The sequence below is a fragment of the Tachysurus vachellii genome, chromosome 20 (assembly GCF_030014155.1).
Source record: "Tachysurus vachellii isolate PV-2020 chromosome 20, HZAU_Pvac_v1, whole genome shotgun sequence".
Lineage (NCBI taxonomy): Eukaryota > Metazoa > Chordata > Actinopteri > Siluriformes > Bagridae > Tachysurus > Tachysurus vachellii.
The window spans coordinates 4,905,729-4,930,705 of record NC_083479.1 but is presented as its reverse complement, the minus strand read 5'-3'; the positions used below and the strand labels follow the sequence as shown (position 1 = coordinate 4,930,705).

Here is a 24,977-nt window from a genome sequence, read left to right as displayed (position 1 = left end):
TGTATCCTGATGCTTAAAAACTTCACTTCGCTCTTTTCCGATCCTTCAAACCTCCTGCTTTTCACCTTTAATACAAAACATGTCATTTGAGTTAAAAAAAAAAAATGAACCGGTTTGACTCACCAGCGTTTCCATATCGGTCTTTAGTTTTGAGAACGCTGACGGAATCATTTAAAACTTGTTATATCTCACAGAAAAAATACAGCTCACAAGCTCACAGGTTCAGCAACGTGATGTTATTTCATTTGCAGAGATTGAAAAGAACTTTCCCACTTTATGCAACTGCGGTGTTAATTTTACATCGATACTGTTGAGTACATTGAGATGAGGAGATTAAATAACTACAGTACAAAGCAGGTCAGCTGTGCATCTGAACCCAAGAAGAAAAAGAAAAAGAAAAGATACAGAATATTCAACACAACATTTTCCAATATGTTGCCTAGAAACCTTTTTTTTTTTTTTTTTTAACGTATGTGTTAGGAATATATTTTGCCAAGTTAGTTTTATACACAACTACACAAAACATTTGCCGTTCAATCTTGACATCAAGACTGAATGAGCTGCAGAGATTTGGCAATTTAAAACACCCCAAAAAAAAAAAGGCACCACAGGAGGTCCTTCAGAGCAGCGCGTCATATTTTTGGACATGGAAACACTTTTTTATTTTTTATTTATACAATACAACCCATACATTAGGGACACACAAGCCGCCGAGATTCAGCAACGACTCTGTATGAAGTTAAACACCACCAGATCACTAGAATTTTTTTTTCTTTCTTTTTTTTTTTTCCTTCACACCATGGAATCACAAGTATGTTTAACAACAACAACAACAAAAAAAACACGTCATTTTTGAACGTCTCCAGATGTCTGAATCTCAAACATTTCTCTGATCTACACCAGCACAGAGAGGAGTACTGTCCTAAACGACAACCGTTTCACGATGCTGCGAATTTAAAATATACCAAGTTGGGGATTAGGTCGCTTTAGTAGTTTTATAATTTCAGTATGTGCCAGATTTAAAGAAAGGAATTAAAACATTTATAAAGATGATTCAACACTCAACACTGATTGTAGAGGGTCAGAGCTAGTTAATGTGAAGATGATTCACATTAAGTAGTTCTGTCCGGCGGGGAAAAAAAAAAGAGAGAACTGGACGCTGTACGTGTGTGTGTGTGTGTTCATGTCATTCAAGGGTAAGGGACTGATTTCAGAGGAAACCACACTCAAAGGGAAAAAAAACAAAAACAAAAAGACACCTAAACAATTACCTTTAACACTTAATTGTCTGATCCAAATAAATTGGGGAATGTGAAATAATAATAAATAAATAAATAAAAAACACGAATTAATGAATCAATTTTTAATGAATTGCTTATGTTTTGCGAAGGTGAGGTAAAAGCCAGTCTGATATAATGCACTTGATTTATTTCACAATTCTTGAAGCATACACACTATAAGACATTAGTGTTGGAACCTTGTCCTCACCCATGATCAATGCATTTCCCAGACTTTCTTTTCTTTCTCCCCTCCTTTATTTCTTCACCCACCGCTTGAAATGTTCATTATTAAGGCTAACAGTCTAACTGAATGCGCAGCCACTTAAAGTAAGGCACAGTGGAGATTTTATGTCTTAACCTTCGAAGCGAGCCCTCTTACGGCTTAGTAAAGAAGTGTGGTGTAGTCTGGGAAATCAGTCCCTCTGTCCCAGGGAAAGAACAAAACAACAGCAACGACAAAACCAATCAAACAAACAAAAACCAAAAAAAAAAAAAAAGGATTCTCTCCATCCTCGACACTTACTAGAAGTTCTCTGGAACTGTTGCGCCAGCTCTGTGGCTGGGCTCAGGCCGAGAGAGGGACAGAAAGAGAGAGAGACAGAGATAAAGAAAAGGTGGTCCAGGAGAGTCTAATCCGTCACCATGATTTCATCACATCACCTCGCAACAAGAGTTCTGCTTCCGTGCCTATCAGGGACACGATACAGACACAGTCAAGGGCTTAGATTATTATTGGTATTAACGTGTTTGTTTAAATAAACAGAAGCTCCATATACACTTAACACCTATCTGAAGATAAAAAATTTCTACACTGTGAAGCATGATGGTGGTAGCGTCAAGACAGACTTTGCACTCTCATCATAAATATCATATTTTTTCAATAGAAACAAATATTAGGACGTAAAAAAAAATATAATAAAATTTGTGGCGTTAATAATGAGGAATAAATGTCATGATGTGATGTTACTGGAAATTAAACCAACCGTTTTGTAAAAGGCTTTTGACTGGTTTCCCAGGTGCTCTGATTTCTGTACCAAGTCATCCAGCTTTTCTCCTCTTTCCAGAAGCGACTCCATTGTGTTGTGCTGCGGAAGAGGTTAGAAATTCAACTCAAACGATAACGTGTACGTCGGCAAGCAGACGATCAGTAGTTAAAGTATATTGCGAAAAAACACAACCACCCTGATCTGACTTATCGTCCATGAGATAAACTGTATTTCAGATTAAAAATAAAGTTTATTTACCAAAATAATTTTGGTTTCATCCAGTTCAGCTTGCACCTTGGTCATGGCATCAGCTTCCCGTGGGTTCTGTGGAAAGCGTAAGAGGGTTTAGGAACCTTCTACTGAATGAGCTTTGTAAACGAATTAGGCGAAATTCATTCGTGTGGAAGAAATGAAATCTGTTCAGTCAGTGGAAAGAGCACACATTTCCAAATTAAGCCTGTTAGTTTCATTCATTCATTCATTCATTCATCTTCTACCGCTTATCCGAACTACCTCAGGTCACGGGGAGCCTGTGCCTATCTCAGGCGTCATTGGGCATCAAGGCAGGATACACCCTGGATGGAGTGCCAACCCATCACAGGGCACACACACTCTCTCATTCACTCACACAATCACACACTACGGACAATTTTTCCAGAGATGCCAATCAACCTACCATGCATGTCTTTGGACCGGGGGAGGAAACCGGAGTACCCGGAGGAAACCCCCGAGACACGGGGAGAACATGCAAACTCCACACACACAAGGTGGAGGCGGGACTGTTCGTTTCAGGGAAACTAAAAAACTTAAAATTCTTCGATCTAAACACGCAGTTTCATTCACTTAATTAAACAGATGCTTCATACGAGGTATTATTCTTTCTTAAATGCCTGCGAGATTCCCGAGGACGTGTATCCGTCTCACCTGATACTTAGCCAGGTAGCTGTCTAAAGCGGTGTACTGAACTGTAGTCGGTGAGCCCGAGGGCCAGTCTATGCTGTTCACCTGCCGAGAAAATTCCTCCAACACCTGCAACAGAGGAAAATGGAATGAAACGGAATGACAGTAAAGGCTGTGGGATTCTTATCAGTTGAATCACAACACCGTTTGTTTAAACAGGCAACAAAACGAACGCTTTCACCTTTAACTTCCCATTTTACCTGAAGCCCCACCCCTGCTGTGTCTGACTGACAGACTGCAAAAACTTTTCCAATTGTTTCATTTCAGTTAAAAGGAAGCATGAAAGTCTAAATGATCCAGAGAGGAAACCACGTTACCACACGAGCCCACCTTATCGAGCAAAGTGAAGCACACTCTGGAGGGATACTCGTTATCTGCAATCACCACTCCGCTGAGACTGTCGCTCCGGACGTACACGTGGCACAGGTATTCTGTGGACAAGACAAACAGAGAATAGAATTCACACACACACACACACTTTCTTTCTGGAGGACATTTTTGTTCCTACAAAAGGAATTAAAGATGCTGCTTTAGGAAGATGATGTGTTGTAACCAGGCATTACATACTCTAGGTACCAGACATAAGTGTACTGATCCGTTTTTTTCCACCTTTTTATTTAACTATTTATAGTTTTATATAAAACTATCTAGTAAAGAATATTTACATTAAAGGTTGTGGACGTGACTTTATTTTGCATGCTGTAACTTTTTTCCTTCATGACGTTAAAAAAATATATATACAGCTTGTCTGGTCACAAAGCCCTCCATCCTGAAAACCTTCCCAGTTTTGCTTTAAAGGAATGAATATGCTTTCAAAAAACACAGAGAACGCAGCAGACACTGTGGCAGCTGGCCAGAGTCAGTCAGTTAGAAGATAAACATCAGCTGGCCAATTTGTTGTAATTACTGTGAAACTTGAGTTTACGCATTTCCTCTACCAGCTGCAGGGAGAGTAACGACTGGTTTGGAATAACGACGTCTTCGTGCACAAATGAAAAAAATAAATAAATAAATTGGTGTAATGCTTCAGCGTCATCCAGCAAAACTTTACTCGCCTTGCTCTTTGACGGATGCACGGCTTCCTATTGAGGAGCGCTCGACTATCAGGCTGCTGGTGAAGGTCATGAACTCTTGTACACTGAAAAACAGGGATTGAGGAACACAATTCATCATGCGTGCTGTCCAGTTTCACATTGCTCAGACCTATGGGTCTGACAGACGTTTGTTACATCCCGATTCTTTGATCTGATCATGAATACTTGAGCCTAAAGCATTAGATAATACAGTATAAGCAGGTGCCTGTATAAATACACATACTGTAGGGATAAAGCTTATTGAGGTGGAGTAACGGCATTATAACAGGAACTTTTCAGGGACTTTTGTCATGTTCAAATCTGTTATGTCAGTAATCTGTTTATAAACTGGACAGACATGTGGAAAGAGTGCGCTGTGTTTTGCCATTTAATTCGGAATTGACCAGATGAATAAGTTCAAGGAAGTCTCAGTCTCTCTCTCTCTCTGTTTGTTTTCTTACATGGATATGCACAAGAAACTTGATATTCGTGAAATTCCCCTACATTCGTATCCTGCTTGTGCTGCTGAGTGTGTGTAATTTTACATATATAAAGACTAACTAATGTAAAGCTTTACTTTCTTTACTTGATTGACACTAATCCAGAGCTTCCTTGCTTTTCAAACTAATTTAATCATAGCTGAGTCTCACCCGTCAGAGAGCGCTTCCCAAAACAATCCCCCTTCTCTTTGTCTGCTTTTACCCTGATTGTTCATTTCGTGTCCCCGGTGGTCTGTGCGCTTGACTTTATATGGAGTTCTGTGGGCGTTGCTATATGCAAATGAGCTGTGACTGGAACATGCTTTGCGACTGTGTGTTCAGTCTGGCTTGCCCATTTACCAATCACACACACATGATTGATAAATGGTTGATAAATGAGGCTCAATATGTTTCAAGCATATTTTTAGCATCGTGACCACTGTCTCTGTGATATATTGCATCTAAAAAGTCAACAAGAGAAAATTAAATCGTAAAACAGGTTGTCGATGGTCGTAAATACAGACAAGAGGAGATCAAGTACCTACCTGGATCTCTGAAAAAAACTGAATGAAGACAAATCATAGGCTGCTTTGAGAAGGTTGGCCTTGCTCGTTCCTTTGTACAACACACACAAACTGTAGAGCTTCATGGTGTTTATTCAGTGTGGGATTTCAGAAGACCTGAAACAGATACACAGATAAACATCAGCATGACACTGACAGAAACACTCCCTCTCCCCCCCTCCCCCTCCCCCTCCCCTCTATCCTCCTTCACCTCCCTCCCTCTCTCTCCCGCACCTCTCTATCCCTCATCTCTCCCCTTTCCCTCCCTCCCTCTCCCTCACCTTCTACACCTCCCTCCCCCTCTCTCTCACCTCTCTATCCCTCACCTCTCCCCTTTCCCTCTCTCCCTCACCTCACTGATCAAGTGACATTTTATTAAATTACTTGATCACACAAATACATTCTGGCAGTGTTGTAGAGTAAAACACTTCCAGTACTCATAAAAATTCAATCGGATTACAGGGTGGCATTTAATCTCGTTTTCTCAAGAAAGGGATTAGCGCGTATCTAGCAATATTAGCAGAGTCCGGTGTGTATTTTTTTTGTCTCTACCCGTTTTCCGACACATTCCTCCATTCGGATTGGCTGCTATTGTCCCGCCTCACTCGCTCTGATTGGCTAACTACGCTTACTTGCTCTGCCAGGCTCCCAAACGGACAATGTCAATCCTGATTTCAGCCAATCCGCAATCAGAAGGCGGGGCTTGTCGTAATACTGGTAGACGTGTCACTTAAATTTTTAAAAAATCAACACACGGCAAGAACTATTATTTTAATAGCAACAGGCTAATGAACACAATGTTCAGGGTGACATTTAAAATCTTACCTGTGAGGTTTGATGATGTAAAATAAGTGCTAGGTTAGGCTAATTCCAAACAGACTCCCAGTAATTTGTGAAACAGCTAGCTCCAGAGGCTAGCCGGTTTGCTAACCGTATTAATCCTCGGATTTTATATATTACAATGACTGCCTCACTAAGGAGTGACGGAAAATAGTATTTTTAAAACACAAACACATCGATTAATCAACAGTCACAGCGGCGTATCAGAAAAAATATTCGCTTGTGGAACTTGGCTGCTAAGTAGCTGACAAGTCTGCGTTTAGAAAAGGCTGTGTTACAAACGGCTTCATACTTCCTATAGCTGTGCACTACAGAGGATCAGAAATAGTGACGTCACACCCTATGTAGTGCTCTCGATGTTGAGAACGACGTTATTTGGAAACCAGCCACTGGAAAAAAGTACGACGGCGCTGAGAGGATTACAAAATAAAAGTAAAAAAAAATATTTCTAGACTAGACATTAGAAATCCATTAGGCACAAAAAAATCATTCAGCTATTTAGCCTTAGGATTTAAATGTGAAATACATTTCTGCTTTTTATAGCTGAACTATTGAGTTCTTTTATGAATTATTCTTGAACACACCCAGGATGACTGTCTACTTGTTCTTGAATTATTGAAGCTGATTAAACCCATTCAGTAAAAATGTATATAATCTATAATTATCTATTTATACATATAAATAGTTATACATATATAATATATATACACCACTTATACATATAATTATACATATTTTATTTCATTTAAAATAAAAACCCTGACTATACTTCATAAACCTAACTTTAAGAATCAGTGTCCTTTGTTATTTAAACATCTAAAATTTTATTTATTTAATGAATAACACCGCAGACCATAATAGAATCCAGGCATTTTTATTATAAAAACATGAGATTACATTAAAAAAAAAAAAAAAAAAAAAAAAAGAGTGCACTTTTGTAAGTTGAACGCAAGGTGGCCTTTTATGATTTATATAGGTTTTGTTAAATCTCATTAGGAGAATATCCAAAAATCTTTAGGCACTCTGTTCCACAGAGTGAACGTCCATATTAGTAGAGAAGGTTTGTAAAACTGCTCAATAATCATCTATTCTGTACTCAAAGTAGTCTCGTGTTGGTTCGGTCTCGGGGAGCTCAGACTCGATGGGGTCTGGCACGTCTTTGTTGTTTTTCACAAACCACGAGTCGAACCACGAGTCAGTAGTTTCTGTGTTCAGCTCTGTGTGGGTGGTGGGAAGTGGAGTGGTGGTGGTGGCGGTGGTGGTGGTGGTGGTGGTGGTGGTGGTGGTGGTAGTTGTTGGCACTACAGTGGTAGTCATGTTGCCTCTTAGCCTCTGCATCCGTAGCCTGCGCAGACGCATCAGACGCATCAGACGCAGACGGCGCAGTCGTTTTTGTCTCTCCCCAACAGGCAGGTTATTTTTATTTGGACCGGTACTGCTTGTGCTTCCAGTTTGGGTCTGGGTAATCCTATTCAGTTCTATGATCACTTTCATTCTTGGCCAGTTGGACTTGGATAATGTGAAGCTGCATCGTGATGCGCCTGCCTTGTAGCCTACCATGCACAAGCGCGTCTGAGATGAATAACCGTCAGCTCTTGCAGTCACACGATACTCACCTGGGTTTAAAAGACGCCAGTAATCACCTGTTGAAGCTGAGGGGAGACAAAAGCTAAGTTATTGAATTTCCCAGGAACTCTTTCTATACTCTCATCATTATACATATAGCAGGTGGTACCTGTTTTGACGTCATGCCTGATACCCTCCACTGATATTGTAGCATTTGAGATTACATTCCCACCAGTGTCCTTTACCACACCTTTGATGCCACGGTTCACCTAATGGATGACATACAATGAAATTATATTTGTTATTTATACAGCACTTCACTGTGATACTTGGTAAAAGCCCTTACCTGCTCCATGAAAGCAAGCAGGGCTTCCCGGTTGTTCTCCCACTCCAAAGGCAGCTCGCTTTCGTGCGGAAATTTGTCACAACCCAGAAAGATGGATATCTCAAAGCAGTTTGTGTGAAGGTAACTGAAATCATTCATGCCTATGGGAATGCAGATGACAAATGGTGTAGTGAATGATTAAATATTCACAGAAAACCTTTGGTGCTTAAACGTTCAGATTTGTCCAATTTTTAGAAAGTTCTAGTGTGGGTGCAAGTTTTTTATTCTTATTAAGCAGAAGCCACAATTAAGTCTACTGAAAGCCAAGATTAGTGTATTACACAGGAGGAATCAGGTGTGGCTCCTGCTTGACTGAGATAAAAACCAGCACATGCACTGACCCTCTTCGGATAAGATCAGTCTGAGAGCATAGTATATTATTTCTTACTCACTGCCTACAACAGGTTTCCAGCTAGCACGATTAATGATGCCCTGGCCGCCTGTGATGTCATCAGTGTGACACAAGCCGTGCTGCGTCTCCGTCATAGTGAGGTGGCTGTGAGCGTAGGTCATGGCCAGCCAGCGGAACATGTTCTCGTCAGGCGTCTCACGCAGCGCACCTTCGTTTTGCCTCTGGATCCTGGCCCACGTCTCTTCATTCATGTTGTGGCTTGGACGCCCAGCTGGGACTCTGGCTTGTGGTGGCCTCTGCATGTCAAACGGGTACGTGACAATATTCTCACCTCCCTGCAGGTTTGCTCCCAGAACGAAGGGTGTTCGTTGCATCCAGGAGATGATGGCCTTTGTCTCAGCAGCCACCTGCAAACATTTTATGATGTGATCCATGGTACCTAATAGGATCTTCTCAAAGCACTTTAACTAATTTGCCTCACAAATGTATCACTATAAAGAATACCACAGATGAATGAATTTGAATTAAAGTATCTGATTGGTCAGACGGTGTGGATTCATTTTATTTTATATATATGGTTTTATATGAATGCACTCTGTGTAATATGTTAATTTTCCTATGATCTAATATGTTAGTGTTTCTATGCTAATTCACAGGGACTTGGATCGTGACACCTTACATAATCTCAGCCTAATAATAAATAGATTGAAAACCTGCAGTTATTTAGCAAATAAAAATATCCAAACGTTGATTTAACGGCGTTTTCTGTAAGGAGAGGTTTAGTTTATGGAAGGAGTCTCTAGTGTCAGTAAGTTTTTTTCCCCCCCAACCAAACATGACAAGGTGTGCGTTCTAATGTTTTTTTGTTTTTTTTTTAGTTATTAACTTCAAGAGAGAGAAAACAATTGTCTGGAGAGGACACAGACATACCACAACACTAAATATAATAATGCACTGATATAAAAGATAGACGCAAAGCCCACTAAATCGACTCTAGTGTGTATGAAGTGCTTTGCTTGTGCTTACTGATCCATTCAAGAAGTTCTCGGGAATGGGGATATGGTGGTTTGGCACAATGCGCGGAACCCAGCCCCTGTCTTCTGCACTCCAAAGGATGCTATTAAGGTCAGGAAAGTTCTGGAAAATGTCGTAACCTTCCTGAGTCCAGTGTCCTAGTGCCCAGTTTCCCATTTCCGAGCCCTAATACACAGCAATAATTATTGAATGTATTAAAGAATTTGATAGACATTAACATATGGCTTAATAATGTGTGGAACTTGCCGTACCATTTCATAAGCCAGCTCGTACGCGTCTGGATTGAGAGAGGGCACTAAATGAATGCGCATTCCGTCCACCAAGCGCCGCACTCGAGGGTTGTCGTCGTTGTACTCCTTGCAGAGGAACTGCATGAGCAGTAATAGTAGCTCTCTGCCTAGAACTTCATTCCCATGAAGACCAGCGGTGTAGCGGAATTCTGGCTCGCCTGAAATATAAACAGGAAGCACCAAGCATTTTACTCATTTTCTACCGCTTATCCGAACTACCTCGGCTCACGGGGAGCCTGTGCCTATCTCAGGCGTCATCGGGCATCAAGGCAGTATACACCCTGGACGGAGTGCCAACACATCGCAGGGCACACACACACACTCTCATTCACTCACGCAATCACACACTACAGACAATTTTCCAGAGATGCCAATCAACCTACCATGCATGTCTTTGGACCGGGGAGGAAACCGGAGTACCCAGAGGAAACCTCCGAGGCACGGGGAGAACATGCAAACTCCACACACACAAGGGGGAGGCGGGAATCGAACCCCCAACCCTGGAGGTGTGAGGCGAACGTGCTAACCACTAAGCCACCGTGCCCCCCAAGCATTTACATTACTCTGAATACTTTGTAATGGGTCGTTGTGTGGCACCCAAAATGGAGATGAATTAAAGTCAGTTAAACAGAAGAGACACTGCAGATCACGTCTTCTGACTGATCCCCTCAATTATCACATTTCTATAATGGGAGTGGTCTTTTACAGCGTGACTCCACCCACATCTACAGGTCACTGGGGGCTCACTGAATAGTTATATTGGTTAAAAATAATGGAAATCATATGACATTTGGATCATTATCACTATCACCAAACCAGCATCTAAGGAAATATCTTTAGACTGAAGTATGAGAATCTATGCCACAGTGTACTGAAGTTATTATAGCGCCTCATAGTCGCAGAGCTCCTTACTAAGACATGGTCTTTCTTTGTTTTTGTTTTTTTTTCTATAATTTGTCACCCATCTATGAATAGACAGAACCTGTCTCATGCTCTCCCGGGTTGTCCGAGATCTCCATCGCGTACATCTTCAGCCCTTGAGAGCTCTTGCCAATGTTGTAGATTCTGGTGATGCTGGGACACTCTTCATTTATCACTTTCATCATCTGCATTAAAAAAAAAAAAAAAAGGAAAGTAGAAGTGGAGAACAATGGAAAGGGAAGTTGGATTGCAAACAAGTGAAGAGGCAAAGATCAACAAGAGGCAAAGCAGAGCAATGCACATGCTCATACAGAAGGACTGCCCTTAAACTTAAACGTGGGTACTTTGCATTATGAAAATGGGGCACGTTGGCCTCACCTGCCTCATCTCCTTGTAGTTGTGATGCCTGTAATCCAAGTCATCGGTGGGTGTGACATCATTCTCTGTCGGGAAACTATCTGTTAAACAAAAAAAACCTTTGCTTATGAAGGAGAAAACAACTTTCACCCTGATTGTAAAAGTAAAGCTCAGTGCTTACTAGGCAGGGGGCAGGCTAGCACCTCCAGTCTCATGCACAGACTGCCGTTCCAGCTCTGGGGTAAGATTCGGATATATCGTGCGACTACAGGACGGAAAAACTCGTTCTTCACGGGAGTATCTTTGTCGACATTGCCGTAAAAGAGCTAGAGATTCAAATTGATAAGGAGTGATTAAAGCCTGGCTTTAGTATCATACCCATGAAGCAAAGAAGGCATGTATTAATTATTACATCATATGCACTTGAGGTAAAATAAATAAAAAAACGAATAAATCTGATCACCCATTCAGCATAGCCATCGTGAAGCACCGTCCATTCACGTGTGTCATTACTGAAGGCCACAAAATACGCTGAAACAAAGTCGTCACTGCAAGGACAAATTTTATTTGGTTAGAAACCTGCCTTAGCATCCTGTAATCCCTTTACTAAACAACCATAAGGTAGCTAGCAAGACCTGAAATATTGTACTTTTCTTACTTTGTTTCCGAGTCCCTGCCCTGAGTGATGACCCCGGTGTACTCCACATCTCGCCGGGCGTCCAGCTGAAACCAGTGTTCCTTCTCCTCTGTGTCAGCACACCAGGCCCCTCCGTATACATCCTCCTCATCAGTCGAAGCCTGGAAAAGCAAATCAATGGAGATCAACCTTTATTTTAATCCCGCTAAACCTCTGAGGCATATTAAAGTTATTATTGACATAAGCATCATTATTCACATAAGTGTAATATTCACTTAAAAAAAGTAATATACCTTTGAAATTTTTTTTTAAAAAAGGTACATTTCAGCCCCCTTTGACAGATTTTGTACATTGTTTCTCCTTTTATTTTTATTTTTCTGGATCTTATAACATTTCGTAGGTTTATTTATTCATCACCATCATCTGGTCCTTCATGAAAAATTGCCCTAATTTAATACATAAAATTAAACGATCTGATTAAATAAAGTCACATATATTCTAATGAATCCTGGGTTATCATTTAAATTGGTGGCTTTTCAGCATTACTAGTTCATATCTCTAAAAATAAAAAAGGAACATAAGTAGGGAATAAAACATGATGAGACATGCTGTTATAGGTAATGAATCAACAATGTAACAGCACAGTGTTTTATTCCTGTTATTCCCTATACGATTGTATATTAATGCCTGCAGGATTGTAGGTGCTTTGTTTACAATAGAACGCAACTTCCTCCGTTCTTTTTAACCGTTACAAATACAGAGCACATAGTAAGATAATGGACACTTTCTTCTTAAATATGTTAAATAAACCTGTCCTTTCAGAAAACTTCATACATCCCTGTGTATGAGTGCTTACTATACAAATTGCGATGCGTTACAGTGTGAGCATTATAACTTGACTCCTGGTTGGAAGTACTGTCCGAACCACTGTTACAGAAAATGAATCAACACCTTCTGAGCAATCCGACTGGAGATTTCCAGATCATTGTAGTGTTGTTTTTTTTTTTTTAAAGCGATTCATTTATTTCATAGATATATGAAACGGGAGAAATAGGAGAAGGACAATGTATTTAGAAAGGGGGCCAATACTTTTTCTGATCGAGTTGGTGTCAGCACCTGCATATTCAAACGACCTCTCTGGGCCGCAAACCCGTGATGAGACGTCGAAGAGGACATGATTTGGTCGTCTTCCACGCGATGTGACTCCATGCCCATTGGAGGACAATCTGCATTGAGACAATAGATAAACTTTATTTATTATATAATCTCTATCTGACCAAAAACCTTTTTTTCCACAGTTATAAAAATTGTGCATGGTTGTTACTTTGAGGACTGTCCTGCATTTTCAGGCGTGGGCCTGTACATGTAAATGAGTAACAGTGAACACGTCCAGTCTTTGACTAACCCCAACTAAACATCTAAGGCATATGCTGATGGTCATAAAAAGCCTTGTCACTGTTTGTGCAGGATGAGAATGAGTGATCACTCTGACTAACTGATTCTACCCCGGATTGCGAGAGGCCTTTTGAGAGGAGAATCTCATTTGAACAGAGAAAAGAATGGAGCGTGAGCCAAGAGAAACGCTGGCTTGTTCTTAAAACTTCCAACACTGGGAGTCAATCGGGGACTGCAGGCCTCGCTCCAGCTGGACACGAAACACACTGCGGGGGTTGTGAAGCTAACAACTGACATTTATTGCAGTTTGAGAAAACAAAGGAGCGAATACCATTCAAAAAGAAAAGCATCTGTGACTAGTTTATTTGGAGAAATTCTGCATCATATGCATTCTTGGTTTATTAGCGGAACAGTTCTTTTAGCACACCGTTATGTAAATGATGTGTTTTTTTTTTAGAATGGCTTACTTTTTGGTTTGACATAAACAGGAGTTTGCTTTCTTCTCTCTTCCTCTTCCTCCTCCCATATTTTCCTGAGTATCTCAGCTGTTTTGGGGGGAGTTTATAGAATTTAATGAACAGTAAGTTCAGGGAAAAAAACATCATTAATCATAGACAGCCAAATGATTACAAGTGTTGAACTCCATTGCACGTTTCTTACAACGTGACACACAGACCATCAAGAAGTCTCACGAGGTCTGAACTGTTATTGCAAAGGTGATACATAAAAAAAAAACATAAATTAGACCCTTTTCCTCCTTCTCTTTCCGCTTTTTCTCCATCTCCTCCTCCAGCTTCTTTGCTGCCACTGATTACAGAGAAGGCAAAGAAGAGAGAAAAAAAGAAAGCACGAGAGAAAGCAAGATCAAAGCAAAAGTTACATAAAGTCCAGCGATGCTTATTATTTATTTATTATTTATATAATTTAATCAGACAAGAATCGAAGTAAACGTACAGTCAGAATAATCGTATTCTTCATACCAGGGTGGTGGTATAAATGATGTGACTGTGGTCTCTTCTATACACACAAATGCACACAAACAACAAACAATGACAAAAAGAAATTACACCCAGCTCACAAAATGCTTCTGTTTTGACTCAATGTCGATCAAAGAATTTTCTAATTACAGTATGCAACTGTAAATGTAATTATGCCTTCAATTCTTTTGTGGGTTTTTCTCAACCTGAAATTATCTTTCGACTACCTGGAATGGGTAAATATATGCTGGGATCCTCAGTGATAGGATCGGCCTCCTTGACTTTAGGCAAGAGATCAGGCTCTGTAACTTCATCTATCAGGAAATTTAAAGAGGAAAATGTTCAGCTGTTGTCTTAGTCGTCTTTTACTTAATACTGGTTTGCACTCACACAAAATTATACATACATTTGGCATCCCAGTAACTGGGGTCATGCTCCTTTAGGATTTCGGTAATAGAAGTCTTTTCATCTTTGTTCTTAGTGGGAGGATCTGTGAGAGAAAAGGAAACAAGGATACAAGAAACTAAAGAAAATAGTAAGTGCTACGGCATTAGACAAGTTTGAATTTCGATCAATTTTTACCAAACTTTTATGGACTTTTATCGAACGGAAAATATAAGGAATGGTATTAAGAGCCAAGGCTTGGGCTGATTTTTCTCTAACCCAGCCTGTAGGTTCCATCTTGAGCTGCTGATATTCACTTTGCTGACACATCTGTAACAGTATCAGTAATAGTTCAGAAGGTACAGTTGTGAATTACAGTTGTGGGTGTAATAACTATGAACCAGGTGGATTATGTACTCTCTCATCCTGTTTTGCCCCAGACAGATTAAGCACATACTGACCAATCAACGTACAAATTACACTAAAGGACGGGTGGCAGAACCGGCAATTTGGTGAATTTTGGCTTGAATTAAAGGGTCTGAACTTTATAGTTTATGTTGTTTGTTGTTTGGAAGAAATGCAGCATAAAGCCAATAGAGTTTTACAGACTAATCACAAATCTGTAATCATTGATTAAAATATAGACTTTAGAAAATAACAAAATGACATAACGCATACTAGCAAATACGTACATTTGTCCAATCCAAGTTCTGTGTGAATTTTCTTCTCTTCCTCATCCATGGTCGGTTTGTTAGACGGAGAGCTGGCTTTCTCATTTTCTTCATACTTTGGGGTGGGCTTCACTACCTTGGGCTTTTTGGTAGGTTTTGGAGGTTTGGGTTTCTTGGTTGGTTTTGGTGGTTTGGGCTTTTTGGTTGGCTTTGGTGCCTTTGGTTTTTTGGTTGGTTTTGGCTTCTTTGTTGGTTTCGCAGGCTTGGGAGCCTTGGTGGGTTTGGGCACCTTTGGTTTCTTTGCTTTGGCCTCCTTCTCTGCTGCTTTCTTTGCCTTGTCTTGAGCCGAAGAAAGGAAAAATAGATGATGTGTCACCGAAAAAAAAAGAACATACAGTAGAAGAACAGAAGAGCAGAACATGAACTGCGTAGAAATAATCAAACACCACTTTTCAATTCGCAATTCAACAGATAAAGTCAGAAAAGTTCATTGCATACGATGTATTTTCACCATGTATGTATATGTTGGTCAAACTCACTGGGCACTTTAGCAACAGCTCATTCACACAATTATTTATTCAGCCAATCATGTAGCAGCAGGGCAGTGTATAAAATCATGCAGGTAAAGGTCAAGAACTTCAGTTAACGTTCACATTATACAAAAAGTGCGATCTGTGTGAAGGGCATGGTTGTTCTTGACAGATGGGCTGATTTGAGTATTCTGCAAGGATTTACAAGGATAGTCTCTAAATCTTGTGGGGGACGTGGTGGCTAAGTTGGCTAATGTTGGACTACAGATCAGAAGGTTGTGAGTTCAAACCCCCAGTCCACCAAGCTGCCACTGCTGATCCCCTGATCAAAGCCCTTAATCCTCAATTGCTCTGCCGTACAAAATGACACAAAAATGTCGGTCGCTCTGGATAAGGGAGTCTGCCAATGGCGTAAATGTTACACAGAATGGTACAAAAGAAAACGTCCGTGAATTTACCAGAGCGAATGAATAGGCTGGGTCAAGCCTATAGGAAGGCTAACTCAAATAACCCTTCATTATATCCAAGGTGAAATGAAAAGTAACCTGAGAATGCAAAACACTTTGAACCTTGAGGCTAAAACAGCAGATGACCACATTGAGTTCCACTCGTGTCAGCCAAGAACAGGAAATCTTCGGTTACAGAAGAATCGGCCACAGACTCAGCAGACGTTTTTCCAATCTTCAACTTCCCAATTTTTAGGCCAAGTGGTCCATGTTTTAGCCATTCTGATTTAAAAGCATTGAAAAGTCTAACAGCTATTAAACAGTTGTCAGACAATGATAGCTAGCAAATGAAATAAAATGGTGTCAGATTGAATCCAGACCACAGGCATAAATCTCCTGCTTGTCTGCAGATAATCCAGTAAGCATTTCTACTCATCGATCACGAGTCGCTGAGTAGCTGAGTAGGCTAACCCTAACCCTTTTTTTCTTCAGTTCTCAAACCCTTCTTTTAGACTAAATTACCTTTAAGGCAGATAGCTGTGAGCTTAAATCAAAGCAAATGTTTCTCTTCCTGCCTCTGCTTTAAAAAAAAAGCTGAACATCAGGACCTTTTATTAGCAAAATAGAGTAAAGGAGGCGTGCTTGGATGGGGAGAATTACCTCCATGTTTCTCTTGGCCATGATGCCATCTGTGATTACCATCTACTCCTTCACTGCTCCCCTAACTGTAATCTCTTTTCCATTCACTACCCTGAGAGCAGGGTGTTTCTGGGAAATATATAGTGTGTCAGTAGACTGCATGGCAGAATTCTACCTTCAGTAAAAGGAAGAAAACTTTTGCCAGATTGGTTAAAACTTTAATCACTGTATAATTATTTGTAAAGGAACTGCTCCTAGCTTAAACATATGCACATGCTTTACTACTGAATAGTCTGATGTTGAAGTTATTTACCTGCTAAGATGACTTCTGGTGACTTTTTACTGCTCTCTTTGTCATTTTCACCCTCCTCATTTGCACTGGGCTCGTCCAGTTGAGTGTCTTCTGTCTGTAATTCTTTTTTCTGCTGATCAGCAATGACAGATTGTCTTCTGAGACCTTTGGTGGTCTTCCCAGGCCTGATGTTGCTGCCTGCTTGCACAGTTTCAAAGGATGATAAAGTCCAGCAGAAAGCAAACAAGGTGAGCCAGAGCGTAACCTTCAAGCTGCGCATCTTCATTCACTGGAGTGGAATTTAGAATAAAAGAATAATTGATGACGGTGGAGACCCAGACTTGCCGTCACAGATGAATGTGCAAAGGAACCAAATGGAAGAAGGTGTGTTGGTTTTCTTTAAACATAAGCAAAGACGGTGGTCAAATTTTAAGACAACACACTAATCCAAACAAGAGGAAGAATGAACGAGAACGACAGTGGAATCAGATGTTGAGCTTGGAGTCGTGTCGTGCTTGCTTTCTCGTACCGAGCTGTTCCTCCAGCCGAATTCCTCCGACAGCCCCCTCTGAGTGAGTGTGGGAAGTCTTGAGGAAAAAAAGGATCATCATCTGAGGAGGGTACTGAAAGGAGAGCTTGAGGAAGGGGGAGGGTGTGTGGCTTAAAAAAAAAGTCTTCAGAGTAAAGACAAATGATTTCCAACATCTTGTATTAAGTCGATTTAATAAAATACAGATTAAACTTCTTAATCTGTTGCAATCCGAACGATACACATCCTTACTCTTTTTTTTAACCGAGCCATCTCTAATGTATTGGCAAAATTTGTTTGGTCGTTTTTATTTATTAGACATTTTTTTCCATGCTGGATGTTTTTTCTTTTCCACAATCCACCCCCACTGACCATAATGTCTTAAATTCCAATGACTTTTTCTCTACACAGAAAACTCTCATGCATTTAAAATTTCCACATAACACCACAGAGGCAAACGGGACCATTTATTTGCAATGGAGTGCAAGACAAGTGACTTTATTGGATTTAGTGGATATGACTAATCAACTAATGACTAACCCAAACTAGAAAGTGTACAGTTGAGGTGAAAGCAGTGACGACTTGTAACGGTATTGCACAAAGTGTAAATGTATTTTCTTGGGAACTTGAGGTTAGGCCACAGGGTGAAAAGTAAGAATGATAAACTGAGGAGCTGGATTTCTGGATTTCTGAAGTTCTGCTGTTTATCTCTTTGGTAAATTTTACTTTAAGTAGACATTGTTTTCTAAGTTTATTTACTTATCGGGTTTTTTTTTTAAACCTCAACAACTGAGAAAGTTATGTAACCCATTCTGGTTTATTATACCCAATGTTTTTATTTCACATTTGCCTTTTCAATCACGTCTCATGCTGTGTTTCAGATCTGACAGTGACTCTTTATACCAGAGTCACACTCCACAGTTGTGGTTAATGTGTTAATGAAATTAAACACTAAGAGCTTTAAGAATTTTGTGTTTTTAAGTATTTTTGGCTTGCCTTTATTTCCCACACATATATTTCTATCTTTAATGTAAATAGTGATATCAAACCCAGTTCTGCTCTCTGAGATGCCCCAAGTACCCAAAGCACCTAAACTTTGATCCACTAAAATTTTGTGTAAGGTTAAAACAGAGTCGCAGACTCAATGCCAATGCCAGTGTCCTGACTTATTTTATATCAGACTAGTGACAATAAAACCATTCATTTGTTTATCCTGATTGAAAACATCTGATTTCATTAATTGTAATCATTTGACATGACTGTACAGTAAATGATAGGCTGCATGAATCTACAGTTTGTTCTTAAAACAAATCAGCCCCAGCCTCGACCATTTTGCGTATTTTTAAAGGGCTCTTTTCTACCAGCCGGCAAGCTGAAAGCGCTTCATACTTCATACTGTATATACTACAGCAGTCACTGCACATCAAGACATTGCACTTTATTTAAATCATCCAAATTCATCTGGTTTGGTTAAAGTAGAGCACACAGTCATCCAGTTCCTCATAAAAAAATAGTTAATTTAAAACATCATGTGACATGCAAATCACATGTATAGCAGATAGATGTTAGAATCCAACCAGTGTCTTTTAAGTATACGGGTCCAGGTTTTTTAAAGCAAAGGATTCATCCTTGCTGCTTTAAACATAGTGATTTCCAGCAAAGAATGCAGTTGCGTGAAGATTGTGTGCTTTTTTTTTTTTTATTGGTTGAATTCAGTTTGCCAAATCCATTATGTAATTCAAGATGGAGCCAGTAATAATCCTGTGTGCTGAGATAACACCATTCCTGTGTTCCTCTGCTGCTTTTAATTTAGTGGGTGAAAGTGTTTCAGTCTGACTGGCGTAAGATAGAATGAGCAGATGCCCAATGATCTGTACTATAGAGAGGAAATGGCGTGACTATTTTAAGGAGTTTAGCCATGTTCAGACACGGGTCTTAACTAAACATGTTTTACGCCATGTCAGGAGCTGTTTAAAAACAATCGTATCCCACTGTAACAGATAAACATGTACTTTCCTGGCCAAATGTATGTGGATGCCGGACCTTCACTGGAATTTTCTTTGTATACTATAGTATTACAGTTTTCCTTCACTCAGGTACTAATCATCTTAGACCCGTTCCAGCATAAACATATGGTGTATTAAGGTTGGAGTGGAAGAACTCAGATATCTTATACAGAACCCTGTCCTCAACTCCACTGAACACCTTCAGAACGAACTGGAACACTAGGGCCAATCCGGACATCAACGTCTGACCTCACTAATACCCCTGAGGGTATGTGAATGAGCACAATGCCGCACAGCCACACTCTAACATTTAGTGAAAAACCTTCCCAGTAGAGTGAAGGTTATTAACACCAAAAAAAGAGAGTGTGTGTGTGTGTGTGTGTGTGTGTTTGGGAGGGGATTTTCAAACAGTGTCATGATCAAGTGACCAACTTTTGGCCATGTATTGTATATTATATTAACCATTTACAGACTCTTTGCACAGACTTGGAATAGTTATCAATGTTGCTGGCAAGACAGCTGAAGTTAATAAGAACCATGTGTTAAGATTGCAGACAGACGTGATCCTTCTGTTTTCAACTGGAATCATTTCAAACATCTTTTTTTTCCTCCATTCTCATTCATGTGCTGGAATGGCTCGACTTCCCCTAGTGATATCCTGTCTGTCTCGACGATCTGCTTTCCATATGGTATCTCTCTCTGTTTGTCTGTCTCTCCCCACATTACTAATATCCAAACTAAATAGTTGCATAAAGTGTTTTTATTATTTTATTACATTTTATTCACAGGTAATATACACTAAAAATGATATTAATCAGGTCATTTAAAATGATCTTGGATGTCAAATGAGAAATAAACATCTGAATGCAAAAATATACATTAATGTTGTTTTTGTTTCAGAAATAAAATGCACAAACTCCCTTGCAAAATATTTCAACATAATTAAAAACGTGACATAAATATGCAAATTAAACTCATAAATATTTCATGACAGTTAAATACATGGATTAAATGATATGAACTTCCTGTAAAGTTTAAAAAAGAAAAGAAAAGAAAAAACCTTAAGCAACCTTCCTCGCTCATGCTCATCAATTTGTTTTCCACATTTAGTAAACTACCCATGGCGTTACGACTTATTTACTGATTTGTTTCTAAGGAAATTAAACTACGCAAATGTTCAATTTAGCGCACAGAGCATCTTCCCAAACCTCAGGTAAATGAAGTTCAGTGATGTGGGACATCGAAATTCATTTTGTATGATTGTTTTTTTTTGTCAAGAACCATTTGCTAACAGTCATATTTGTAGATGAATCGTTGCCATAACACTTTGATAAGTCCAACGTCAAATAATTGAAATTCAGAGCAAAACATATTGTCCTATTTTATCAAACCAGGTGTCCCACATTACCTGAACAAAATGCTTTCGGGAACATTACAGCCATATTGTCTTATGTTGGGATCATGTATGAGGGGTTATGGAGCTGTTTTGTTTCAGTGAGACCTACAAAAATTTGTAAAAAATAAATAAATACATAAAGACTATTGTACTACATGTCTATATTGTGTGTTTAGTAGCTCCCATTTGTGTAATATTAGCAATCCTAGTTTCAATGCTAACTGCTAATAATACACACCATGTTGTTTTTGCCGGTCATCCTAGACCATGGCGAACAACAGAATACATAATCCGAATAAAATTGGTACAAATTGCCACTTGTTTCACTTCAGTCTTTCAAAAAAAAAATAAAAAAATCCATGCAACGAGTTGCTGAAAAGGAAAGATGGTTGTGAGTCAAATCTGGTCTCAGAGCAACGCAAGTGCGGGATAAGCACTCAGAAGGTTCCGTGCTGAGTAGAAATTCACCGAACTCGACCTGTTACAGGAGGCGCTACTGAGGTTCAGAGTGGTCGGTACAATCACCGGCGCTATCGTGGCACACTGGTACAGCTCCTCCAGCTCCCGTCCCTCTTGCTCCTTCTTCCACTTGGTGCGTCTGTTCTGAAACCAGATCTTAACCTGCGTCTCGGACAGCTCCAGAGCCTTGGCGATGACGTGGCGCTCGAACACTGACAGATAGTGGCTGCTCTGGAAGCTGCGCTCGAGCACGTGAAGCTGGTCCATAGTGAACGCTGTACGCATGCGACGACCCTTGATTTTAACTTTACCACCAATGCAAGGGCTTTCTTTCGCTTCTGTGGCTGTTGAAACTTCATCTGAGCCCTCAGCACTTTCATCACTGGATAATTCATCTGAAATGGAGAAAATATAATTTTTTTTTAAATGATAGAAATTACTACCAATTAATTCAATTTGAATTTACATCCTGCATATCTAATGTTTTAGAGCTTTTTATTCATACAGTATTTATACATTTAATTTAACTAATCTTCCCTTGTGAGGGTTCGTGAACAAGTAAGAAATGAAGGCATCAGTAAAATGACAAAACACGGTCCGTATGCAATACACTATAAAAAGGGTTTCTTCTATTACGAATGAGTGTTAGAAGAAAAGAAGCTATTCGTTTCATCCTGGGCACGGACCATCACGTGATCAGAACTGACTCAGGCCCTTTGTCTCTAATGATGCCCTAAATCCTGTAATTTGCAAAGTAAAAATGCCTCGTGCATCAAATCCTCTCAAGTCCTTGAGAGTGCATCCATATTGAAAACAGGCCGTTTCAGACGATTTCTTTAGGCTATACAGGGATCCTAGACACTGATGAGAATGTTCCTGTGATAGAAATACAGCACCTAGCTGCAGCATTGGTACTGTTTTTATTTACTTATTTATTTATTTATTTATTTATGCCCCAGACTAAACCTACAGTTTGCAGAAGCTGCCAGCTGACGGTGTTTTGCATCCACACACGTTTTAGCTTTGTCAGTCACAAACAGCCACTAGGAAAATGAAGCTGCGCCTTCTGCTGTAGAAGAGGCTGTTTCCCATTTGTCTAGTGTCTGCTGTTGAGTAAATGACTTAAGGTATATTACATTTCTATACTAAAACAGCAGCTCCTGCAAAACCTTTACTATGTTCAGAAATAAACATGGTAAAGGCGTTTCTATAACAGTTGTCTTTATAACTGAATTATTTTGAAATCTTCAGGTAAACGATACACTAAAGGTACAGAACATGGACATGTTCTACGCAACCTACATGTAAAAGCACACGCGTAGACGTTTCACAAGTTATCCTCCGGCTGTACGAACAAACTCCTGAGGATACCCCAGAGCTGTATCAGAATCATAGATGCACATGCTCAAAAGTAATGGCACCAAACTGTCATTATGAACAAACTCCTGAGGATACCCCAGACCTGTGTCAGAATCATAGATGCACATGCTCAAAAGTAATGGCACCAAACTGTCATTATGAACAAACTCCTGAGGATACCCCAGACCTGTATAAGAATCATAGACTCATATGCTCAAAAGTAATGGCACCAAACTGTCATTGTCCTTTCTGTTTGTACCTTTAGCAGCCTGTGATTGTTTTTTGTTTTTTTAAACCTGGCAAAGTACATATGGTGTACTTGTACTTTTTGTAAGCAAAGCTAGATAAGTTGCAAACATTTTGTGACAATATATTCACATTTCCAGGTGAAAGATACAAAAGATGTTTCCTTGACTAAAAGGTGGACACCTGCAACAAGGACCCAGGGAAATGTTTTGGTAATTTCTTTTTTAAGTTTTGTTTATTTCTGAGAATGAAATCTGCTTTTGTTCAGTTATAAATATGGGATTTGACAAAATAAATAAATAAATAAATAAATAATAAATCTCAAACCCTATAAAAAAAAAACTCTCTGAAACCCTATATAAAAATAAATAAATAAAACGCTAAAACTCTTTAAAAAATAAATAAATAAAGTAAAAAATATATACCATTGAAACCCATTAAAATAAAAACACTTATTAAAAGACGTGAAGATGTTATCTGACGCTTTGTTGGCTACCAATAAATAAATAAATAAATAAATACAAATTAAAAAATCCCTGAAATCCATTAAAATTTGGGGATTTTTGCACTAACACGTGCCCTCTTGTGGGTTCCAAATAAAACCCCTAATCAAAGAGGTGATGTTATCTGAAGCTTTGTCGGCTGTCACAACAACAATAATAATAAAAAAAACCCCAAACAAAACATCAACTCACCGCAACTTCTCTTGTTTCTGTAGTCGGAAAGTTTGTTGCTTTGCGCATCCTGATGCCTCCCTGTGAATTTGGACGGATCCAGGATGTCTGCGATGGAAAAAGAAGAAATCCGCTGAGGTTTTCTGGTTTCTTGTTGCATATTCACGCACGGAACAAACTCCTGAAGTGCAGATCGGAGTAAGAGGAGTGTCAGAGAAAATCCGTGCTTGTGTCCTCGCCCCTTGTCCTCGCGCATTTATACTGGCGGAACCCACGAGACGCGCGCGTGTAGAATAATTACCATTTATAAAAACTAAACCCTCTTGTCTTTACTATAAACTATTCAACACCCTACCTCCCTCATTCCTCCCTTTCTTTCTCTCAACACATTCATCTTTTATACTTTAAAATGCAAATGCTTCACGCACCTCTCAGCGGGTAACACATGAGTCGGACATTTATTACCCTGCATCTGGTTAAAACGTGCGCCTTTTTCTTAAGGAGCGTGTAGTGTTTTTGTTGTTGCGACCCTTGTAGTTATTTGCAATTGACTGATTTTACGACGGCACGACGCGCGAGTGGTGGTTGCCATGGTAATTAATCGACTCGGTTATGACTTGTCAACAAGTAGAGTAGGACTTTTTTTTTTATGGTGAGTTCAATAGTTAGTTTCCACCAGAACTTTTTTGGCAGTTGGGAATAACAAAACACGTTCTAATATTAACGTGCTATGTTGAGGAATTAACTTTTTTATATATATTAAAACTTGCCCATTACACATTAACCCATTGCAAAACTCTTTACAAGTCCAGATACACAGCTAGAATCCTAAGGATCCAAATCTCCCTGGATCTATTAGTGTCATTTACTGCATGTCTTTCAAAGCTTCCAGCAAATAAATAAACAAATAAACAAACACACAAACAAATAAATAAATAAGTCTGTAGGTTTAGACGGGACCCATGATTTGTCTGTGAAAATCAGCTCCATTGAGTGTCAGACCATTTCAGATTTGTATGCCCGTATCAAAATTGTTGTATGTTCAGTTCAGTCTAGTGTTGTAAATAATCCCCAGCACCTCCAGAGGTGGTCTTGCCGTGGCAGATGCCAGAGTCCTCCCAGGTGTCAACACCAACTAAAGCGCTGGTATTTGGAGAGCGAGGCTTAGCCGGCCCACCAGGACAATTAGCAGATGTCAGGAGTTGTGCTGACCCTCGCTGACCTCCCTTTTTGTCTAGCTAGATGAGGGT

The 24,977-nt window shown here is 39.7% G+C and overlaps 3 protein-coding genes across 3 annotated transcripts; all 3 read right to left on the bottom strand.

Annotated features, from left to right (window-relative positions):
• Window positions 1-221: 221 nt before the first annotated feature.
• Window positions 222-6,467, bottom strand: ykt6 (YKT6 v-SNARE homolog (S. cerevisiae)). Its single transcript, XM_060896766.1, has 8 exons — window positions 6,167-6,467; window positions 5,324-5,458; window positions 4,282-4,364; window positions 3,557-3,657; window positions 3,191-3,295; window positions 2,525-2,590; window positions 2,264-2,365; window positions 222-1,967 (listed from the first exon to the last, which is right to left on the bottom strand). The coding sequence occupies exons 2-8, from the start codon at window positions 5,425-5,427 to the stop codon at window positions 1,932-1,934; spliced, it is 597 nt and encodes a 198-aa protein (XP_060752749.1). The 5' UTR covers window positions 5,428-5,458; window positions 6,167-6,467; the 3' UTR covers window positions 222-1,931.
• Window positions 6,468-7,039: 572 nt separating this feature from the next.
• aebp1a (AE binding protein 1a) lies at window positions 7,040-17,635 on the bottom strand. Its single transcript, XM_060895991.1, has 19 exons — window positions 17,080-17,635; window positions 15,173-15,490; window positions 14,503-14,586; window positions 14,324-14,410; window positions 14,074-14,136; window positions 13,867-13,926; window positions 13,587-13,664; window positions 12,841-12,950; window positions 11,746-11,885; window positions 11,551-11,635; window positions 11,269-11,413; window positions 11,109-11,188; window positions 10,792-10,915; window positions 9,771-9,967; window positions 9,511-9,684; window positions 8,525-8,891; window positions 8,094-8,233; window positions 7,917-8,016; window positions 7,040-7,833 (listed from the first exon to the last, which is right to left on the bottom strand). Exons 1-19 carry the CDS (start codon window positions 17,342-17,344, stop codon window positions 7,256-7,258), a joined length of 3,195 nt encoding a protein of 1,064 aa, XP_060751974.1. The 5' UTR covers window positions 17,345-17,635; the 3' UTR covers window positions 7,040-7,255.
• A 2,880-nt stretch (window positions 17,636-20,515) lies between these two features.
• Window positions 20,516-24,035, bottom strand: pnx (posterior neuron-specific homeobox). Its single transcript, XM_060896013.1, has 2 exons — window positions 23,749-24,035; window positions 20,516-21,843 (listed from the first exon to the last, which is right to left on the bottom strand). The coding sequence occupies exons 1-2, from the start codon at window positions 23,981-23,983 to the stop codon at window positions 21,398-21,400; spliced, it is 681 nt and encodes a 226-aa protein (XP_060751996.1). The 5' UTR covers window positions 23,984-24,035; the 3' UTR covers window positions 20,516-21,397.
• Between the last annotated feature and the right edge of the window lie 942 nt (window positions 24,036-24,977).